The 20,045-nt window shown below is 38.9% G+C and overlaps 1 protein-coding gene across 3 annotated transcripts in view; it reads left to right on the forward strand.

Moving 5' to 3' along the window:
- cnih3 (cornichon family AMPA receptor auxiliary protein 3) overlaps positions 1-20,045 on the forward strand; it is a 62,119-nt gene that overhangs the window by 34,492 nt on the left and 7,582 nt on the right. For 2 of the 3 annotated variants that reach the window (XM_072440506.1, XM_072440498.1), the window contains exons 4-5: positions 13,828-13,939; positions 19,432-19,579. In XM_072440506.1, coding sequence (XP_072296607.1) covers positions 13,828-13,939; positions 19,432-19,579 — 260 coding nt within the window. Of the gene's footprint in view, positions 1-13,827; positions 13,941-19,431; positions 19,580-20,045 lie in introns of all 3 variants that reach the window. The other variant, XM_072440511.1, reaches the window with a different exon arrangement.

Consider the following 20,045-nt stretch of genomic DNA (forward strand, 5'->3'; position numbering starts at 1 on the left):
AAACGGGCAAACCTGAGTACTCATTAGTCCCTATTCTGTATTTTTGGGCTTGTCTGGAACTCCTCTTCCTCTGTCCCTGAGCAGTAATGAACGGGGGGTCAGGCCACATTCCCCCTCGGCTATATTCAGCGCAGCCTCAATGTCAACTACTTAATTTCTCTCAACCTACAAAAAATGTACTTTGTGACTTCTGATCAACACTTCTGCCCTTTAAGGTTTGGAGAATATGGGAAAATGCATGACAAATAAAAAAAATACTAACACAAATCAAGCTGCTTTTAAAATGCTTTTTAGTATTTTGTCATTTTCAATAATTGTCATCAATATTTGTGGCTCATTGTTTTGATACTAAGATAAGATCAGATAAGATAATCCTTTATTGTCCACACACGGGGAAATGTTATTGTTACAATGCAGTAGATACAGGGGGAAGGACAGATTATAGGAAGTTTAAAAATAACACTCTTAATAGAAGAACTCTAATGAACAAAAGAAAAAACTATTATCCACAAAACTCCTCTCATATCTTAATAGGGAATGGAGGGAGAAGAAAATAAAATAAAATAGATAAATGAAATAAAAAGAAAAAGATAATAATAATATAATAAAATACAATAAAATAAAGTAAAGTAAAGCTAGCATAAGACTAAATAATACTAATAGTAAGTAAGTAAACAAAATAAAACACTCTTATTTACATCAGTTCTATGCACATGAATATGACGGTATTGCACATGGTTAATTCAGTATTGCACATGAATATGACGGTATTGCACATGGTTAATTCAGTATTGCACATGAATATGACGGTATTGCACATGGTTAATTCAGTATTGCACATGAATATGACGGTATTGCACATGGTTAAGTCAGTATTGCACATGAATATGACGGTATTGCACATGGTTAAGTCAGTATTGCACATGAATATGACGGTATTGCACATGGTTAAGTCAGTATTGCACATGAATATGACGGTATTGCACATGGTTAAGTCAGTATTGCACATGAATATGACGGTATTGCACATAGTTAAGTCAGTATTGCACATGAATATGACGGTATTGCACATGGTTAAGTCAGTATTGCACATGAATATGACGGTATTGCACATGGTTAAGTCAGTATTGCACATGAATATGACGGTATTGCACATGGTTAATTCAGTATTGCACATGAATATGATGGTATTGCACATGGTTAAGTCAGTATTGCACATGAATATGACGGTATTGCACATGGCTAAGTCAGTATTGCACATGAATATGACGGTATTTCACATGGTTAATTCAGTATTGCACATGAATATGACGGTATTGCACATGGTTAAGTCAGTATTGCACATGAATATGACGGTATTGCACATGGTTAATTCAGTATTGCACATGAATATGATGGTATTGCACATGGTTAAGTCAGTATTGCACATGAATATGACGGTATTGCACATGGCTAAGTCAGTATTGCACATATGACGGTATTTCACATGGTTAATTCAGTATTGCACATTAATATGACGGTATTGCACATGGTTAAATCAGTATTGCACGTGTTCAGGGCTAACAGTGTTTGTTATACAGGTGCTCACTGTTATATTTTGGGACCGGTAACAGCTCTAAAGCCCCGAGTAGTTAATGAATTGACAGACTTACTAATCATCCTAAAAAATGTAATTAAAAAGTGAGCATGTGGCTTCCTTTTAGACTGAACAATGAACTGAACTGAACTGAGGATTAGTGGACTGTAAATATTTGATGCATGCATAACTAATATTGCCACTGTGTAATTGGGAAATATATCACATTCATTCTTTTCAGTGTAGCCAAAATAAGCAGTTAGTTTGATTACTATTGGAACTGTGTGAAGCATATGAATAATATTTAATAATAACAGTACATTTTAGCTGTTGTAGTTTATTTAACTTTATTATGTCGTAAACATGTTTTTTTTCCCATTTACCCACCGCACATATTAGAATGCTGCACTAGAGTCTATTGCCTCGATGAGTTGTTAATGTGAATTCAAGCCTGAAGCTCTGACCGCCTCATCAGTGACCACATCCATATTCAACAGCTCAGCCCGGTTAAGAGTTCCTCCAGCGCGTGGTGACAGTTCACAGCTGTGCTCCTCTGATACACACATGGACTTGGTAATGACTGCAACCTCAACTCATTAATGCATTACCGCTTGTTCCCGTTAGGGGTCACAGATGACTGGAGCCTATCCCAGTGACTTTGGGCCTGAGGCGGGAAACACCCTAGACAGGGCCAGCTCGTCGCAGGGTACCTAAAGTTACTAAAGACCATAAACAGAAGTTTATAGAAGATTAAAATTGAAGTAGCTCCATGGATGGCTAAAACTCTTACTTGGGTCCAATTCCAGGGACGGGGACTTTTTTTGTGGCCTTTGCATGTTCTTCCTGTGTCTGGGTACATCGAGGCGTCGTGGCATGGTTCTTACAAATCAAATCAAATCAAATCATTTTATTTTTGTAAGGCCCAAAATCACAACAACAGTCGCCTCTGAGGGTCACAGGGAGAAATGAATCAACAATGTCTGTGGTGGCGATGAGGTCAGACAATGTCTGTGGTGGCGATGAGGTCAGACAATGTCTGTGGTGCTTGCAAAAAATATTTCACCCTAGTTACATCATTTTAAGAGAAATGTAGATATAACTGTCCAGTTATTCCCATATGTGCAGCTAGCTCACTCCATCCTTTCTCCTTTCTGCTGTACAAATTACATTCAATTTCTAAAATACAAAATCACAACAGTAATCGCCTTCTATTAACTGTTCGTCCTGGCTCCAGATCAAAAGGCTCCTGACCACAAGGATGGGTCAAATACAGAGGACGTATTTCCCTCTGGAGACAACTGAGTCAACAATATATGTTTTTGTTTAGTAGGGAAAATTGTAGCTGTTTTTGGATCAAATGTGGTAGTGTCCTGCTATAGGTCTGGTAGTTATGTTGCTGGCATCTTGAATGGATTCCCTTATGTGGGAGATGTAATTTGTGTTGGTGTCATAGGTTCCTGTATCGAGCTAAATCCTTCTGTTCACAGGGAGATTCTGGCGAATGGGAGCAGATTTCTCCTGACCTGTGCATGTGGTTCTTAATTAACCTGGCCGATAACTACACGCAGGTGTACAAAGGAGCTGACTCTAAAGCTGATGTTGTGCATTTAAATATTTGCAAAAACCGGAATGTGCTGAACAAACAGGCTATTTATAATTCTTACAAACAAAATTACACGCTCGGTATTTAATCAAATTAACTAAATATATAAGACAGCAAAGTGTTTCTCCATGCAAACCCGGCATACTCTGCTTATTCAGGATTCACTACAAGGAAAAGACCACAGTTTCTAGGAACAAAGGACTGTAGTGCGCGCTCATTGTTAATGCATTTCTATATTTGCAGTACACATTGTCGCGTTAGGACATCCCTATTTGTATGTAGAGCTATTTGCATTCCAGTCAAGGACTCCTTTTTCTTTCATGCAGAAGTGCAGTGATGTCAAGGTAAAGCCCGCCTCTGCCTTTTCATTTGACCAATGCGGAAGTGGAGGAGTGGGCCGGGAAAAGGCTTTGGATTCCCTGTGGTTCCCGTGATGCGTTTGAAGTTGGAGTACAAAGCTTCTCTGAGTCACTCCGTCATGGCGCTCCTCTCTTTCATGCACGTCCGTACCTTCCATAACCTCATATTCGCCGTGCAATGTTTGGGGGGAGCTGTGGCGGTTGGTTAAGCAGAGGTCATTGGGAGTCTGCGCGCCGGGTTGATGTTTGCCAAATGGAAGCGGTTTGCAGTTTGATTGAAATTGAAAGACACACACATGCTGCAGACAAGTGTGAGGCAGACAGGAAAGCCTCTTTCAGGTTTAATAATAGTACAGGGCAGATATGTATTTGTCCATTCCAAACTTTTTACATCTGTCTCATTGTATCACACATTTTCTGAATATGAAATGCGAAAACATGTGAGATTAAGGCTTTGTGATCTATTTGTGTGCTTGGAAAACTAGTGAGTTGTTTCACTATTGCTCTAGATTTGCTGTAAAAACGTTGAGCGTACATTTATCAATAATACAATAAGTCTTGCGGCTGTAACTATGAAAGGTTTGTGAGAGATCTGGCAGGTAATCAAAAACGTATACATGATGTGCAGATGCCGGGTGGAGAAAAAAAACTGCATTTCTCTCTCTTTTGTTCCCTATGTCAAAACATTGACTTGAAAAGGTTTGCTCAGCGGTTACATCTGAAGGCGGCTCTTATCAATTAAATGCTGTGAGATAGATAATAATTGTGTTGATTAATCCCCTTACATAACCAGTTTTGTAAACGGAAATCCGCCAAACAAGCTGCAGTGTATTATCCTGCATATATTGATGGGGAAACATGAAATTATTAGTTACAAATGAAATGATTCTAAACCAGTTATTATCACCAATATAAGTCCTCTTACAATTACATTATTCAATTTCACAGTATAATGTATCAATAATGCAATCTTATACGAGTGGTTTCGCCAAGATCTGTCCAGTAACTTGGCCTGTGAGTCCCACTAGCTTATCTCTTTGGTTAGAGACAAGTTTAATCCCACTGTTCAAGCAAAGCAATAACCTCTCTAAATTTAGACAAGGAGATGGCAGAGACACTAAAAAACATCATGTACCTTTAAGAATGGTGAAGTAATGCTGCGTTCCAGTTGTCCTCGGAAGTCTCGGATTTTCTAAGTTCTGATATGTAAATTCACACTGGAACAGCCTCGCATTCCGAACCCACCAAACATCACAAACTACGAGAAAACAGGGCAGTTGTAGCAACTGAAAACAACCACAGGTCAACACACAAGTATTACAAGATACTCGTTTGACAAATACATTTTATTTTTATCTCATCAAACACCAAACATCTTGGGAGTTAGGTATTGACTGTTATATAAACCAACCACCTGTCTGTGCTGTCTACAAAATGCATGTTTTTATTTTGCTGACTCATTAAAATGAACGCGCTAGAACATTTGTATCAGTATTCTAAACACCTGGAAGGATCAGTTTTCTAATATGTCTAAAATAATATAAAAGGTCTTCTGCTGCAGTGATACAGCAGCATGACTTCAAAGCTGTTTGCCCATGAATGAGTCAGTTTGCCCGCTCAGAATATAGGACAAGATCTAATCAATGTGAAGGAGCATCAGTGTGGGGGATGTGGAGAAGACCGCTCATTAGACTGTCATACTCTGTGAGCATCTCTGAGCCGAGCCAAGGAAACAGGCTGCAGGAGAACAATGAGAGGCAGAGCGGCGCTATCTGACTCCACTGTGCTGAGCAAACAAGGGGTTAGAAGGCTCTTAATAAGGGAGAATACGTGCCTAATATTCCTGTGCATTATACAGCAAAGAACATGAATTCAGAAATTATATATCATAAATGTATAATGTATAATGTAAATATGTAAATGTATGTAAATAGTGCATTATCTTAGATAAGCGCAATTCATCGAATTTTAATATTCAGTCTTTTCTAACTGAATCTTAATCAAGAGGTCTACAGTCGTTCTCCTGTATAAAGCCTTGTGGTTTAGACCAGAATTCAAACTTTGGAGGTATAAAAAGATCACACACTAAATATTTAGTTGGACGGCGTTTAGCTTTGATTACAGCACGCGTGCTGTGGCATTGTTTTGATAAACTTCTGCAATGTCACAAGACTTATTTCAACTGCCAAAGCCTCCTCCAGCTCATCCCAAAGATTCTCAATGGGGTCTGGACTCTATGTTTCATGCTCCTCTTCTACAATTTGAGCCCAATGAAGCCTGGCATTTTCATCTTGGAATATGACCGTGCCATCAGGGGGGAAAATCCATTAATTGCAGCGATCTCGCTGGGCAGAGGTTGAAGGATGGCGGTGGGACAAACCGTGCGGGAGCTCGCGGGAAGTACTTAAAAAATTTTACCTAAAAAAAGTACTATGAGCGAAAAGTACTCCCACTGCACGGTTATCTTAATACCTGGCGGCATCTTTTGAGCATGGCAGTGACCAGCCGAAGCATGGCGACCCGCCATGCCAAAACCCCTCAGCGAGAACACTGAATTGAATATCTTGGTCATTCAGTACATTGATGGGTGCTTCACTTCACCTGCCTTTCTTCTTACCCTGATGCGCCCATCACTCTGGAACAGGGTCAATCTGGACTAATCAGACCACGTGACCTTCTTCTATTCCTCCAGAGTCCAATCTTTATGCTTTCTATTTTTCCGGTTAGCCTTAATGAGCAGTTTTCTTATGGCTACACAGCTGTTCAGTCCCAATCCCTTAAATTCCCTTTGGATTGTGCTTGTGAAAATGCTCTTACTTTCACTCTTAAACATACCCTGATTCTACTGTTGTTTTTCTGGTGATCACGATCATTCAGGGTTGATTTCCGTCCACATTTGTTCCTGGAACACAATGGTTCCCCACTATCCATCCAGTTTGTAATAATGCCTTGGACAGTTCTTAAAGGCGGTATGAACGATTTTTCGGCGATTTGAGAACTCAGGTGGAAGTGCGCATGCGCACTCCCCCGTGTGGACTGATACAACACACACGTGCGTTTGTTTATTAGCGCAACGGAGCGCATCACATCTCTCGTCTCCCGTAGATTTCTGTCCACTTCTGCGTCAGCTCGAACTGTCTTTCTCCATCTTCATTTTGCCCCGTACACTGAGGGAACTATATTATGATAGATCAATGCGCTTAGGCACGCGGAAACGTGAGGAGGAACCGCACGCGGCTGCAGGTGAGCGGTAGGTGCGTTTTATGATCGATACGTGGCAGGACAAATGATTTATCCACGCCACGAGGAAATATGATACACAATTTGCTGAAAAAAATCGTCCATACCACCTTTAACCCTATTTTAGTCATTTCTGCTTCTCCTTAGATGTTTCCTCTGCTTGATGCATTCCAATGATATGACCCATCTTAAACAAACTAACACCTTTCTGAGACCTTTTCTTTTTTTTTATGAAGTTGCTGGGGTTAAATAACTTGTGGCCAGCTGAAAAATCATCGCCCATGCACTAATAAGCCAATAGGAGGCACTTATTTTTTGGCCAGGCAGTTTGTAAAATGTGAGGTAATACAGTCATTTTTTAAATAGTTTTGTGCCTTTTATCTTGGTACACTTTAGTTTTTGATAAACGTTTGATGATGATGATGATGATGATGATGATGATGATTGAAAGTAAATTGAAAAAGTTGTTAAGATGCTATAATTGAACACTGTTTTAAAGTGCCAACCTTTTTTCCTCCCCACATATCGTCTACAACGTGCATGAATTACTTCACCTCATCAAGGTTAGAAATCCCACGCTGCTTACTTACTGTTAATGAATACGTTTGCATCAGTGGCTGAGGGAACTACATACAAGTCTCTGTGGGAGATGAATCATGAAATATTTACTATTGTTTTTGGCCAAAGAAAAATGGCATATTATTAAAGCAGAGGCAGTAATTAGCTACTGGCTGAAACACTGTGATCTGGTCCGGAGCCAGGCTGGACCTCTGTCAGAGAAGTGGAGATGGACAGCACCATATGTGGAGATCTGGCAGAGGGCTGTGCATCTGTGGGTTTCATCTGCTCTGCCTCCAGGCTCACGCACAATACAAACATGCACACTGATCACAAGAACGGAATATTGGAAGAAGTCGCTTTAAAAGGTCCCATGTTCATCCTTATTCCCTATATATACTTATCTTCTTCCCTCCAAATTTAAAATGCAGGTTTTGACTAATTTTTGACAGATTTATCAAACGGCTAAAGAGTGACAACCCTAATTGATGGATAGATATAGATAGATCGATGATGATCGATGATGATATGTTATTGATCAAACTGCTGAAACATTTTCACTGCGTTTCTCAGTTGCACAGGAAATAAGTCAAAGTAAAAGGTCATTTCAGCATTTTTGATGTACATTCTCTCAGTTGTTTGACAATTCAACTTTTGGGACCCTCATGAGTCATTGTGGCATTGAGGCTTGGTGCCTGGTAAGGACTGGAAAGAACAAGCAATAAAGACAACGTGGGGAATGGTGTTATAAACAGTCAACCTGCCAGATTTGAGGTTCCTTTCAAACAATTTCTCAACTGTGATTGGGGTCAAAGACAATGGGGCCTTCAGTAACAGTTTCAGAAAGTTTAAATGATCAAATTCCCTTCAGGGTCAGTGGAATAAGAAAACTGTTTTACACCAGCCTTACTTTCAACAGTGCCCCTAAGATTGACAACTATTAAAACATTATAACCATAACTATTAACCATTAAATACAAGCTTGAAACTCACTGAAGAAAAGTCCGTCTCTAATCTAATGTGTGGTGGAAGGCATGTCTCCATGTTCCACCACTTATTTTTTTAGATTTGTTTTAGACCTGGCCTTGTTGTCCTCATTTTGCTCCAGAGTCCACATGTTAAAGCCTATTTTAGGTTTGCTTAAAATAATAATTCTCGTGAGCTCTAGTGATAGATGTGAAGCTGCATTTAACACTGGACTCAAAGGTGGCCTGTTTATCTTTAAATGTTTCCTTCTTTTTTTGTGACACAGATCCAGTGACCAGGGGTGCTCTATCATGTTAAACAAAATCATGAAAATGCCTATCATGAACTGCAAGTAACAGATGGCGCTTTCATCATGTCATGTACATTTTGTTGCCTGCCAGTGGCCACGCTCGCACCTAAAATGACAGAAGAAAACAACAACTGCCACTTCGTATGTTTCAAAATGCAGCCCTTCTGTAAGCTCTGCTGATAATCGGATGCAACTCCCATAATATTGTAAACATCTTCATTTGAGTTGTCCCTGGATGCTGACTGCGTTGCTGCAGGACACACTTTTGTCCTGAGGGCTGTTCCCCACCTCAGACTGTCCTGACACATTGATCTGCTGACCCAGACCTGCTGTTGTGCTGCACTGAGACTTTTGTTCTATTTATTGTTGTTTTTTAACTGCTTTGCTTTGAGCCAGTTGCTTAAATTGTTCTTCTGGGGAAAAAAAAGTTCTTTATTGATCTGTAGTTGAGGATCCAAACTAGAGACACTGCTATGTACTGCGTTCTCCCGTTGATAGCATATTCCAACATATTTGCAGCTGTTTCAAGTGTCCCATGGCTGAGCAGTGATACAGCCTTTGAGTCATTGGTGGTCGTTGAATGAGGCGCAGTGAGTTGGATCAGATGGACTGAAGGGCATCCCCCGGGCAAAACAAGCCCATGCCAGATGGGTCTCTGCTCCCGTAGTATATCGCACTCATTCATAAGATGGCATGAGTTCTGAAGAGCAAAGTGTTAAATGTACTATTGGTAAAAAAATCAATGTTCTGAATAATGTTTGAGTTTATTTTTTCCCTATTAGGCCTGTCACAATAATTCCATAATGTATACCTGGAACAATATATCTGGGGGTTCATATTTATGGGTATTTTTTTTCTACGATAAGATTTGAGATGTAGTGGGTTGAATAATTCACATATTTCACACTCATCACAGATACTACAACTAATACGTTTAACACATTTCTGTTGGATTTACATAATATTGTCTGACTAATATTATAGGGGAGGAATGTGCAAACTACAGAAAATAGAAAAAAAAAATGTATTTTTACTATAAAATTGGAACAATTCAAGCATTTTGATGACATATTAACCTAATATTAACGTTTCAAATCTTATTAAAGGTGTGGCGGCTCATCAAAACTATGTCACATGCAAATTTACTTTATCATTCGACAAAATTCAACATTGTCGGGTTGTTTGTGGCCCTCTGCTCCGTATAAGGTACAAAATGCGTCCCTCGATGAAAAAAGGGATCCTCCAAAAATATATTATGATATTCATTTTTGTCAAAATTGCAGCCACTTATTCAAGGTTGTGTCAGTGGCCTGGAGTAGTTTAAAAATGATGATACATTTATTCAAAGGGGTGCATTTATTCACATAATCATCATTGTATTTGGAAGAGTTGAATCCAAATGTGCAGGTGAATCTCTTTCTGGAACTGACACACATTGTTCAGGTTTTACACTCTTTAAAGCCGTAAGTAAGATATATATTAAAAAACAACAGCAACGAAATTATCAATTAATCAGTTAATAATTTGAAACGCTAAAGTTTTATTGTTGTAAATTGTTGTATTGTTACAAACAGTTACAAAAAGCACATTAATCCTTTATGCATGCAGTTGTGCCTGTGCATGTCATTTAAAGCCCATATTTCTTTGTGCTATTATTGTTTTTTTTTAGCTTGCACTACGTGTGAAAACAAATGTGGTTTTGTACTCTACTGCGGTTTACAAGCTTTTGAGTGCAAATGTGTTTTTACGTTAATAAAAGCCATGTGGAAGTATGAATTATGCATTCTCTTTATGCCTACATATATAGTGATGTTTGCATCCAGAATGGCATTGTAATGTGTTGGCCTTTTAAATTTACATGAGACCAAAGTGGCTTTCTCCTTGAATATTAAGCGTGAAATGCCAAGGCCCATTCTTTGCACAAAGTCTTTTAGGAGAATCAGGTGGATTTGCATGAAAAGCAGTTTCCACATGCAGTACTTTTGTGTTTAGTTTTTTTTCAGGCCTGGCTACTGACCAAATTGTGTATGTTTAACGTAATTAGCAACTATATTATACTTAAGTGAATGGTGAAATATGCAAAGTTTATTCTGAAATCTTTCTACGCAATACTAGTGAACATGGGTACAAGTTTGTGCTATTAGCAGTGGTGAAAGAAGTACTCAATGTTGTTACTTAAGTAAAGGTACAGATACTGGAGCCAAATGTTACTGAAGTAAAAGTAAAAGAATGACATCAATAAATCTGCTTAGGTAAATGTTTTGAAGTACATGTTTTTAAATGTATTTTAGAGTAGACAGGTATTGAGAACTATTAAAGCGTTTAATAGCTGATATTTGTTCAACAGAAATGACTGAATCGATTTTCTTTTTGTACCAGTTTTGAATTGCATTTTTGGGATGGTACCCCAAATTGTGAAACTGCTATAAATAACCCCTCCACCATTTAGGTATTCTCAAGAGGAAAGAAAACCTTTTAGTCCTGTTATAAAATGTAATGGAGTCGAAAGTACAAAAGTTGTGAAGTAAAATTAAGTTTCCACTACAGAATGTATTAAAGAAAAGAACAAAATATCCATGGAGATAGAGGTAACTGTCGAATGGATATGGCCCAACACTTATCACGCTATATCAGGAGGACACAAGCGGCTGAGTTTTGAGATTTTTGTTGTCATTCTAAACCTGAAATATTCTTTTGGGAAGACCAGAGAGCTGACCATTCCAGTGTGGTCTATACCCTTGATTTTCAGCCATTGTGTTGGGGAACTATGTGTGTTCAGGTATTTGTGTGTCTTGAAATAAATCATAATTTCACAGAACAAATTCACACAGGAGTTTGTTTTGCGTGTCCTGACCAAATGTTTGAACCTTGAATGAGGTGGCAAAAGTACTGAAATTCAGTACTCAAGTAAAAGTACAATTACTTGTCTACAAATTGATTCTGGTAAAAGTCAAAGTACAGCTGAAACTCCTTTACCTAAGTAAATGTACATCATCGTAAATGTGCGGTACTTAAAGTAAATATATACAGTGGATGGAACTGTGTGAAAAACATAATCGATTTAATCAACCAAGGTTTTTGATTAATTAATTTAAACTAATTACATTAATCAAGTATAAAAGAGGTATAGGCTGGAGATAAGACATGTGTTGTTTTGTTTAATACATGTAGAGCTTATCGATGATGAATGTTAAATAAAAGCACAGCCCCTGATATGATCCTTCCCCAAAGCGTTTATTTTACCTGAGGCGCTAAAGCCTGTTCTATTCCTTTTTCTGTGTTTATGGCCACAGCTGTTACTTCACACATATGCTCACCATCACCACTGTCAAACACCACTGAAATACTATGAAATCAGTTTAAGCATCTACCTGCGCCGTCGTCATGTGAACGCACTCCTCTCTCTCTCTCCTGTCTCGTTCACCCTGCTGCTCTCTTCTCACTTTCTCACGGTTCTTTTCATGTTCACGCCACAGCCTTAGGTCCAATCACCTCTTTGGCCCTCCATCAAACGCACATCTACAAAAAATACTATGTCAACTGTTTGTGCTTTGTTCGTGCTGCAAAAAGTTTCATTGGTGCTGCTTTAATTTTGGATATTAACGATTCCTTTATAGGTCAAATTTAGGTCACTCAAACGCTCCAAAGGAAGCTTCAAAATGTCCCAAAATGGTTTAAATTGTTTGCTGTTTTAGGCTGTAAACAGTTTTGTTTGTGCTGTTATAGTTTTATAAATATTAGCAATTTTATTTTCGGCTGATGACGTCACTAAGATTTATATTTAATTGAAAAATGTTGGTTTGAATAGTAAAAGACAATTGTTGAACTGTTGTGCCTTGCAAATGGAGCATCTACACGCTTTTATAGCATCTGTGATCATTGCACTTATGTCGTGTGTTTTTCAGGCTGATGGGCCAGAAAAGAAATCACACCACTGCAAAATAATGATTCACATTTTTTTTAATACACCAGCACAAATGAAAATATTAACAGCACAAAACAGAATAAAACAGCACAAGCGAAGCACAATCAATTTGTATGCATATATGTATACATAATAATGACGTTTAGAACATACAGAAGTTTTGGAAAAGAGCGCTCAGAATAAAACCATGGCCAAAATAAACTTTCTCTCCTGCCTAAGGCTCTTTCTACTTCCTCAGATTGGCTGCTGTTGTAAAGCTGCACAGAAATAAGCCTCTTTCCCAAATGTTTGTTTCTGAGACTTGTGCCGTTGCCTTGGGGGACAATGGGATCGTTCAGCTTCAGGATCCTTGTGCTTTGGCTCCAGACGCTCCTGTTTTCAGAGACATACCTCTTTTTGTGAGTGATGGAGCTTGGCCACTAAAGGCTGCACCAATATAAGTCTCCATTTCCTAGAGTGGAAACTGTTGACATATTATTCAACTTGAGTGGTTGTTTTTATTTGCACAGAATGTTCAGTTTACTAGGCCTGGGCAATAACGCAAAAAAGAAAGAAAAAGGAATCACAATATCTAAATATTTATACAAAATAAAAATGGCTTTCATTAGTGACGTCATGTCCATAAACAAGACACTTTTAATCAGTGCCATTTAACACAAAAATCCAATGTGTGTATTTCACAACAAAAACCCTTTTGAGAGTGAAGAGAAAGATGCTTTATAAGACTTATAAGACTAAATGATAAATACATGACTCATGTCTAAAATGAGGATTGGATCTGAATCAGAATGTTGAAATGAAGCAACTGGAGGCAACATTTGAAATATCTTAATTTATTTTCAAAGATTAAGTCTTATGCCAAAAAATAAACAGAGCGTTTGAATTTCCAAGATAGAAATGTTGTTGGTCTATTTTAGCCTCAAAACTATGTAATATATCTATAGATAAAATCAGAAACTGGTTTCAACAGTTATGTCATTATTTTCCCTTTATCAGAAATGCAAAAAATCAAACATTTCTATTATAATCTCCAAATAAATAGACACATACTGTGAACCAGGCTGTGATATTCGTCACATTTATGTTTAAATTTAGCAAAACTACCTTTTTATATTTGTGATCCTCTGAGGCTTTACGCTCTCCATTGTAATGTTCCACTTCACTTTTACTTCCATTCCAAACGTTAGAATGTATTTGTTTGCAAACTTTTAAAGGACATACATCACCAGACCATGTCACAAAATACAGTTATTACAGATTACCAAACTGCTCTGAACGTTGTGTCTGCAGTTGGTGTTGCCGGAGTACTCCATCCATGGGCTCTTCTGCATCATGTTCCTGTGCGCTCAGGAGTGGCTGACGGTGGGCCTCAACATCCCTCTACTCTTCTACAACACATGGAGGTAACTATACTGTCCGTCTAGACGTAAGACAGACTACTGGAAGAGGTAGGGACAGATCAGAAAGGACAAAGTGGAGTGTAGAATACATTAAAAACAAGAAGTAACGTGTTGAAATTGAACATTGCATTTTGGGAGTGAAACTTGAATGAAGGAAGAAAGAGATAGAAGATTCAGACTCGATTCAAACAGTATTTTATGAAGTCTGGTGTGGGAAGAAATATTCATGCAAAAACAGATTAGCTCTATACAAAATTAAATACTTAAATTATGTGTTAATTTTATATATCATTGGATATCATTCTAATTAAGGTTTAATTGACTAAAACATAACAAATGAAAGGTAAATATAGAGCTGGGGCTAAAGTAAAAGCTGAACAGTTTCAAACCAGGTCTAAAATGTGAGACCAAAACCAGATCCAGACCTGAAATAGACCACACCTAAAACAGGCCAATGAAAAACATCCAACAAAAAATCACACATTATGCTTAAAGGTGCTATACCTGATTTTACTGCATTAAACTTTAAACTTAACTCTTTCCAGAAGTCCATATTCTTTTCACTTTCAATTTATCATGTGCATCCTAATCATTCCCTTTCCATAACTCTCTGAGGCCAGAGCGAATTTTGCTGTCATGGTGAGGCTAACGACAACTAGCATGCTAATAGTGCACTTCCTGTTTGGCAGAGAATTAAATGCTCTGTAGCAGTCGCTTATTCACTTGAAAAGCTGCTTTTACAAAATGTCTGTACTGGAGCAAAACAGATTTTACATGAACAAAAAATCCCGTACCAGCACTTTAAAGGTGCACTATGTAACTTTTCTGGTGGGCTTGTTACCTATTTGTCTAATGTCCCACAGTATTACATTAAACTTGCTGATCCTTCATTCAACCCATTACAGTAGGTGTTCTTATTGCTCCATGCATTCTTACTGTGAGTGGGATCGCCTCTCCACGGATCAAATCTGTAACCAAGCCTGGTTACGTGACTGTATCTATGGAGAACATCCTTGGCAAGGCAATGATGTTACTGTTAATCCACCTTTAAACTTAAGACATAGCATAATCAGTACAGTCAAACATTGCGACGGCCAAACGTCTTTTCTAAACATCTTAACGAACCGTTTTCAGACCGAAGCAGAATTCCAGATGGTACAGTCCTGAAGTGAGGTGTATAAAGCCCCTGCCTTTGTTCCAGTGTGCCTCTGTTCTTAGCTCTTGGTGCGATGCCCTCCACTCTTCTGCTTAGCTGCTTAAACTTACACGAGGAGAGGAATGGAGGAAAAGTGTTCTTGCTGTCTCATTAGTGGAGCCTGAGCCAGAAGCCCAGCGGCTACAGATGCTGCTTCCTGCACAGCTGAGAGATGAGACGAGCCGAGCAACAGGGTCGAGCGAGCAGCTGATAGAGTGGAGGACGTCAGGAGAGAGCGAGTCAGACAGAGATGGAACAGGATAAGAAGAAGCGAGGCTGAGATACCGAGAGGACACTAATCTAATATTGGCAAGAGGTGAGGCAAGGAGAAACAAATAACAGAGAAGTTTGTGGATCTCTAATAGGTCCAAAAGCATTATTTATAGCAAGTAGAATAGCACATACAGACCGAGTCCACACGGAGCAGTGAGGGACAAAACTAGTTTAACAACATAGAATTGTATCTGGCACTAGATTTTGTTATACATCAGGGTTATTCACTGTATTCCAGAAGCCCGCCAATGTAATACGACATAATCTTTCGGTTATTGGTGCATTGTTGACTTGTTGGTCACATGAACAGTGGATATTTTACACAAATCAATCCACTTTATAGCATATTTTAGCAGCAAGACTTTTCCCTCGTTCTCCATTCAAACCAACGGAATTCCTGCTCGACCGGGAGTGAGATTACAACTGTGGTGATCACGTGGAAAAAGAGGAAATGGGCACTCTTCTGTTTTTGGAAGAAATATGAAAAATGTAAAAATCGTTAAACTGTATCATTATTTGTTAGGGATTGGCTACACAAACTGTCAATGTTAAGCTCAGGTCTTAAAGTATTTTTGACTGTCAACAATCACTACATTCTGAGACTATTGTCAAAAAACGTATTTCAGACACTGAGCTTTGAGCCAGTTTTTGTTTCACGAAAATTGGCCCGGTAATTACAGAGATATGAACCATAAAGCAGGTCAACAAATCTGCAATCTGACAGTTAAACAGCCAATTCTACCAACACATTTTCACATTTAAAAGCAGAAGATTAGCTAAATACAGTGACATAAAATTGAAGTACCGTAATTTAAACCATCGGGACGGTTTTCTGACCACTAACAATCACATCATCACGTTAAAACATTGATACAGACAACACATTCGAAGATATAAAGAAGTATTTATTAACTTATCACTTTAACATTTAACATAGCAAGTGACACATTTAGCACCAGTACTTCACTCTTTTGACTAATAAGTATAAGACAGAAATATAAGGAGAGTGACACCGCTTTCATCTGACGCTGAAGAATTAGAAAGATAGGAGTCTTTTCCATGGCAACAGCTCTGACACCAGATTAGCTTTGCACAGATCAGAGCAAAGTGTGAGCTGCAGGGAAAGCCCAGGAAGATGATGCGGCACTGGTGTTGTTACGCCGACAGTATAAGCTCATATATGTGCGCCGTGCCTCATGCTTGGATATGATCCTGGGATTGATGATCTACTCGTCTTTTTGACGTAGTATTTACCGCGTGCCTTTGAACTCCTCGTCATTACTCATTATGCATGAGACCAAACGCTGTGTCAAGTTGAAAATGCAGACATGAATGTTTCATACATGCATGGGCCGTGTGGAGTTAATCTATGTAAACTAACTGTTATGTTCATGTCGTATCCATTGTTACAACACAATGTGAATATGTTAACTAGAGACTAAGGCCAAATACATCTTTCTTTTATGTGGCAGTCTTTACCATTACAAAAAGATAAGTTATGCCTTTTTTGTCCACACATGGGGAAATGTTGGTGTTACAACGCAGTAGATACAGAAGGAAAGGACAGATAACTTATAGGAAGTATAAAAAACAAACACTCTTAATAGAAGAACTCTTATAAACAAAAAAAAAAAAAAAAAAAAAAAAAAAAAACATTACCATTATTACCATTTGACCAGTAGATCAGTGTGATAAGTTATAGATCCTGTACCTGACTTCTTATTCTTCATGGTCAGGAAAATGCCTTTCACACCAAGCAATGAAAAGCAGTGATTTGAGAAAAACAAGACTCAGTGATATTAATTACATATTTTGAAAAGCATTTTGCTGGATCAGAACCACCTGTAATTGGACTTGAGCCGACTGCACACTGGAAGATTTTAAAACCGTCTGATTTTAAAATGTGACACAAAGTTTTCAGACCAGACATGAGGACGTTTTGCTACGATTATTGTCTCACGCTCACATGAACCACACACCTGCCGATTTTGGGGAAAATGTAGAAGAGAGTGAAGTGTCTGTGTCTATTTGACTGGGCTGTAATGGAAAGTAATGCACAAAGATACTGTGTGTTTAGAGCAGGGAAAAGAGGAAATGTGTACGGATTAAACCCTGCTAAGACACAGGAGAGCGCTGTATTCAGGCTGATTAATAATGAAAAAGTTTGCATGAAATCAATTTATAAAGTTTAAGCGTTGTTACTAGGCAACAAAGCCTCGCACCGGCTGCTCGGATTGGCTGCGGTAAAGTCTCACAATTTGAGGTTTGCGAGCTGCGACCTGAAAAACAGTTTTTACAGAATCGCATTGGCCCCACAGACATGAGGAGCGCCACCACAAATAATCACTTATAAAAAAGCCGCTCGGGCCAAAAATCAGGCTTAAAATCAGGCAAAAAAATCCTCTTGTGTGCAGAACGCATAAGTGGTGAAGCTTGTGGCGGAGAGCCAAACGGAAACAACTGCCGAGGACAAACCCAGACAAAAGAGCTGGGGAGTGTTCAAACTAAAAGTGTAATAATGTGTTCCATGTTCAGTTGTTCACGTGTGGTTCCAAATCAGACACAGGGCCTTTAAAGAAAATGATATAACATATAAGTTAGTAAGTACAGATCCTTTTGTAACGAGTGTGCGTGCATTGTTTATGAAAATACATTAACTTGACCACAATGTTTCGTTCAAACAATGCATGCACCCCAGAAAACCACTAAAAGCGTCTGTGCAATATTTATAGCTGCACTGATGTAACTGAAACATGCTGGAATCACGCCTTTTTTGGGTCAAACTGGGACAAAATAAAAGACGCCTTTTGCAGGATGTGTTTCATGTGAAGTTGACCGTCTCGGTGTAAGTGGTGCATCCTTCATAGTGATCCATTATTATGAAAAGTGTCCATCTGCATCCGCTGTGGGCCCCTATATCTCCTGCAGATAATGTAATATTCAAGATTGTTGGATGGACAAAGGGGCCCCACAGCTGTTTGTGCAAGTCACATTTGAATATTGATTCAAATGATAAACAGATATTCTTGATCTTATTATTAGTTCAAGATAACATGAAAACCTTTGAATGACTGTTCACAGACTTAGCGCAGTTTCTGTTTCAAACTAATTCAACCTATACATTTGCAAATCATCTTGACAGTACATTTTTGTCTGACTTATAGAGGTATAACAGACTTTCTTTGAACAATTGTCAACATCCACAGAACAATACTGAAGACTATCTGCTTTTCAGTTGTCCATAAAGCTATACTTACTTGTCTTTTTTAGTTCTCCTGATGTTCTTGTATTTTGCGTCGCAACAATGGAATTTCTCCCATCATGCACTGAACATTTAAAGGTGGACTATGTAGGTCTGCCACTTGCTTGTCTCCGCGTCCCCCCCTTCACCATAGTAGATTATTTGGTTAATTAATAGTTGTGATTGTTCAGGTCACAAAATAATCGTAAGAACTCAAACAGAAAATAGACAGTTTTTGAAGCAAAATGTAGTCTTTTTTAATCTATTGACTGTAAACACAACTAAATGTATAGGATATTTTTAATCTGGCTGTTTTTGCCTCATTAACTTCGTCGATTTCGTAAAGCTGGTCACAAACTTGAGGAAATGTGACGTGTCAGAAAACGTGAATGACACAAAATGAACGATTTCAGTGTCGTCCGGTCATGTCGCAGTAATTGTAACTCGTTTTTCCTCACAATAATCGTAACACCTCCCTACTCGATAATGCAAATCGTATATAGTCCACCTTTGGCGACAGCAGTTCTTCCCGTCGCAGTTTCCTGTGAACAGTCATTTGGGTTTTCTCTCTGGGCTCTCCCACGTCTGCTGCATGATGTGTCCTCTTAACTCATCATGTCATCTTCCTCCGTGCTGTCCTCCCCGTTCCCTCCCATCCCGTCCCCATCCCGTCCCATCCCGTCCCATCCCGTCCCATCCCGTCCCATCCCGTCCCGCCCACACACCCCTCTTCCTCGGGCTCGCGAACGGGTCAACTACCCGCTGTGTGGTCTTTGCCCCCTGTGGTAGGTACTTTCACTCGCCCACCGACACCAAGGAGCTGCTCTACGATCCGGCGTCGGTCATGAACGGGGACACGCTCAAGTTCTGCCTGAAGGAGGCCTGGTGCAAGCTGTCCTTCTTCGTCCTGTCCTTCTTCTACTACCTGTACTGGTGAGCACTGGAGGGAGCGGAGCGCGGGACAGGCTCTGCAACTTCAGGGAGCATATGCACAGCACAAACTAATATCAGAGATTGTTTTATTTTATCTAAAATTTAAACACACAATTAAATGTTTTCATGAATTGTGGCTGATCGATAATACAAAATCTTGTGTGTTTTTATTTTTAATCAATCAAATCTTGTTTCCAACGTCATTTATACTTTTTTCTCTAGGTTTGAGAGACAAAATATGTCTTGCATTCTCACAATTTTGTGTTTCAGCATATGTTTTTTGAAGTTGCAGTATTGTTTGCTTTGGGGACTACTGCATGTCGAAATAGCCTGTCGTATTCACATGTGGGACTTAAACATAGCATTCTCAGCCAGTCCTGTCTCATACCAAATGAAACTGTTTCCTTTCAGCACTGGTGAAGTTAGTGCAACTCTCTGAATAAAGTAACAATTTCTCAGACAGTCA

The sequence above is a fragment of the Eucyclogobius newberryi genome, unplaced genomic scaffold, assembly GCF_026437365.1.
Source record: "Eucyclogobius newberryi isolate DKJ021-1_F unplaced genomic scaffold, fEucNew1.0.hap1 SCAF_1, whole genome shotgun sequence".
NCBI lineage: Eukaryota > Metazoa > Chordata > Actinopteri > Gobiiformes > Gobiidae > Eucyclogobius > Eucyclogobius newberryi.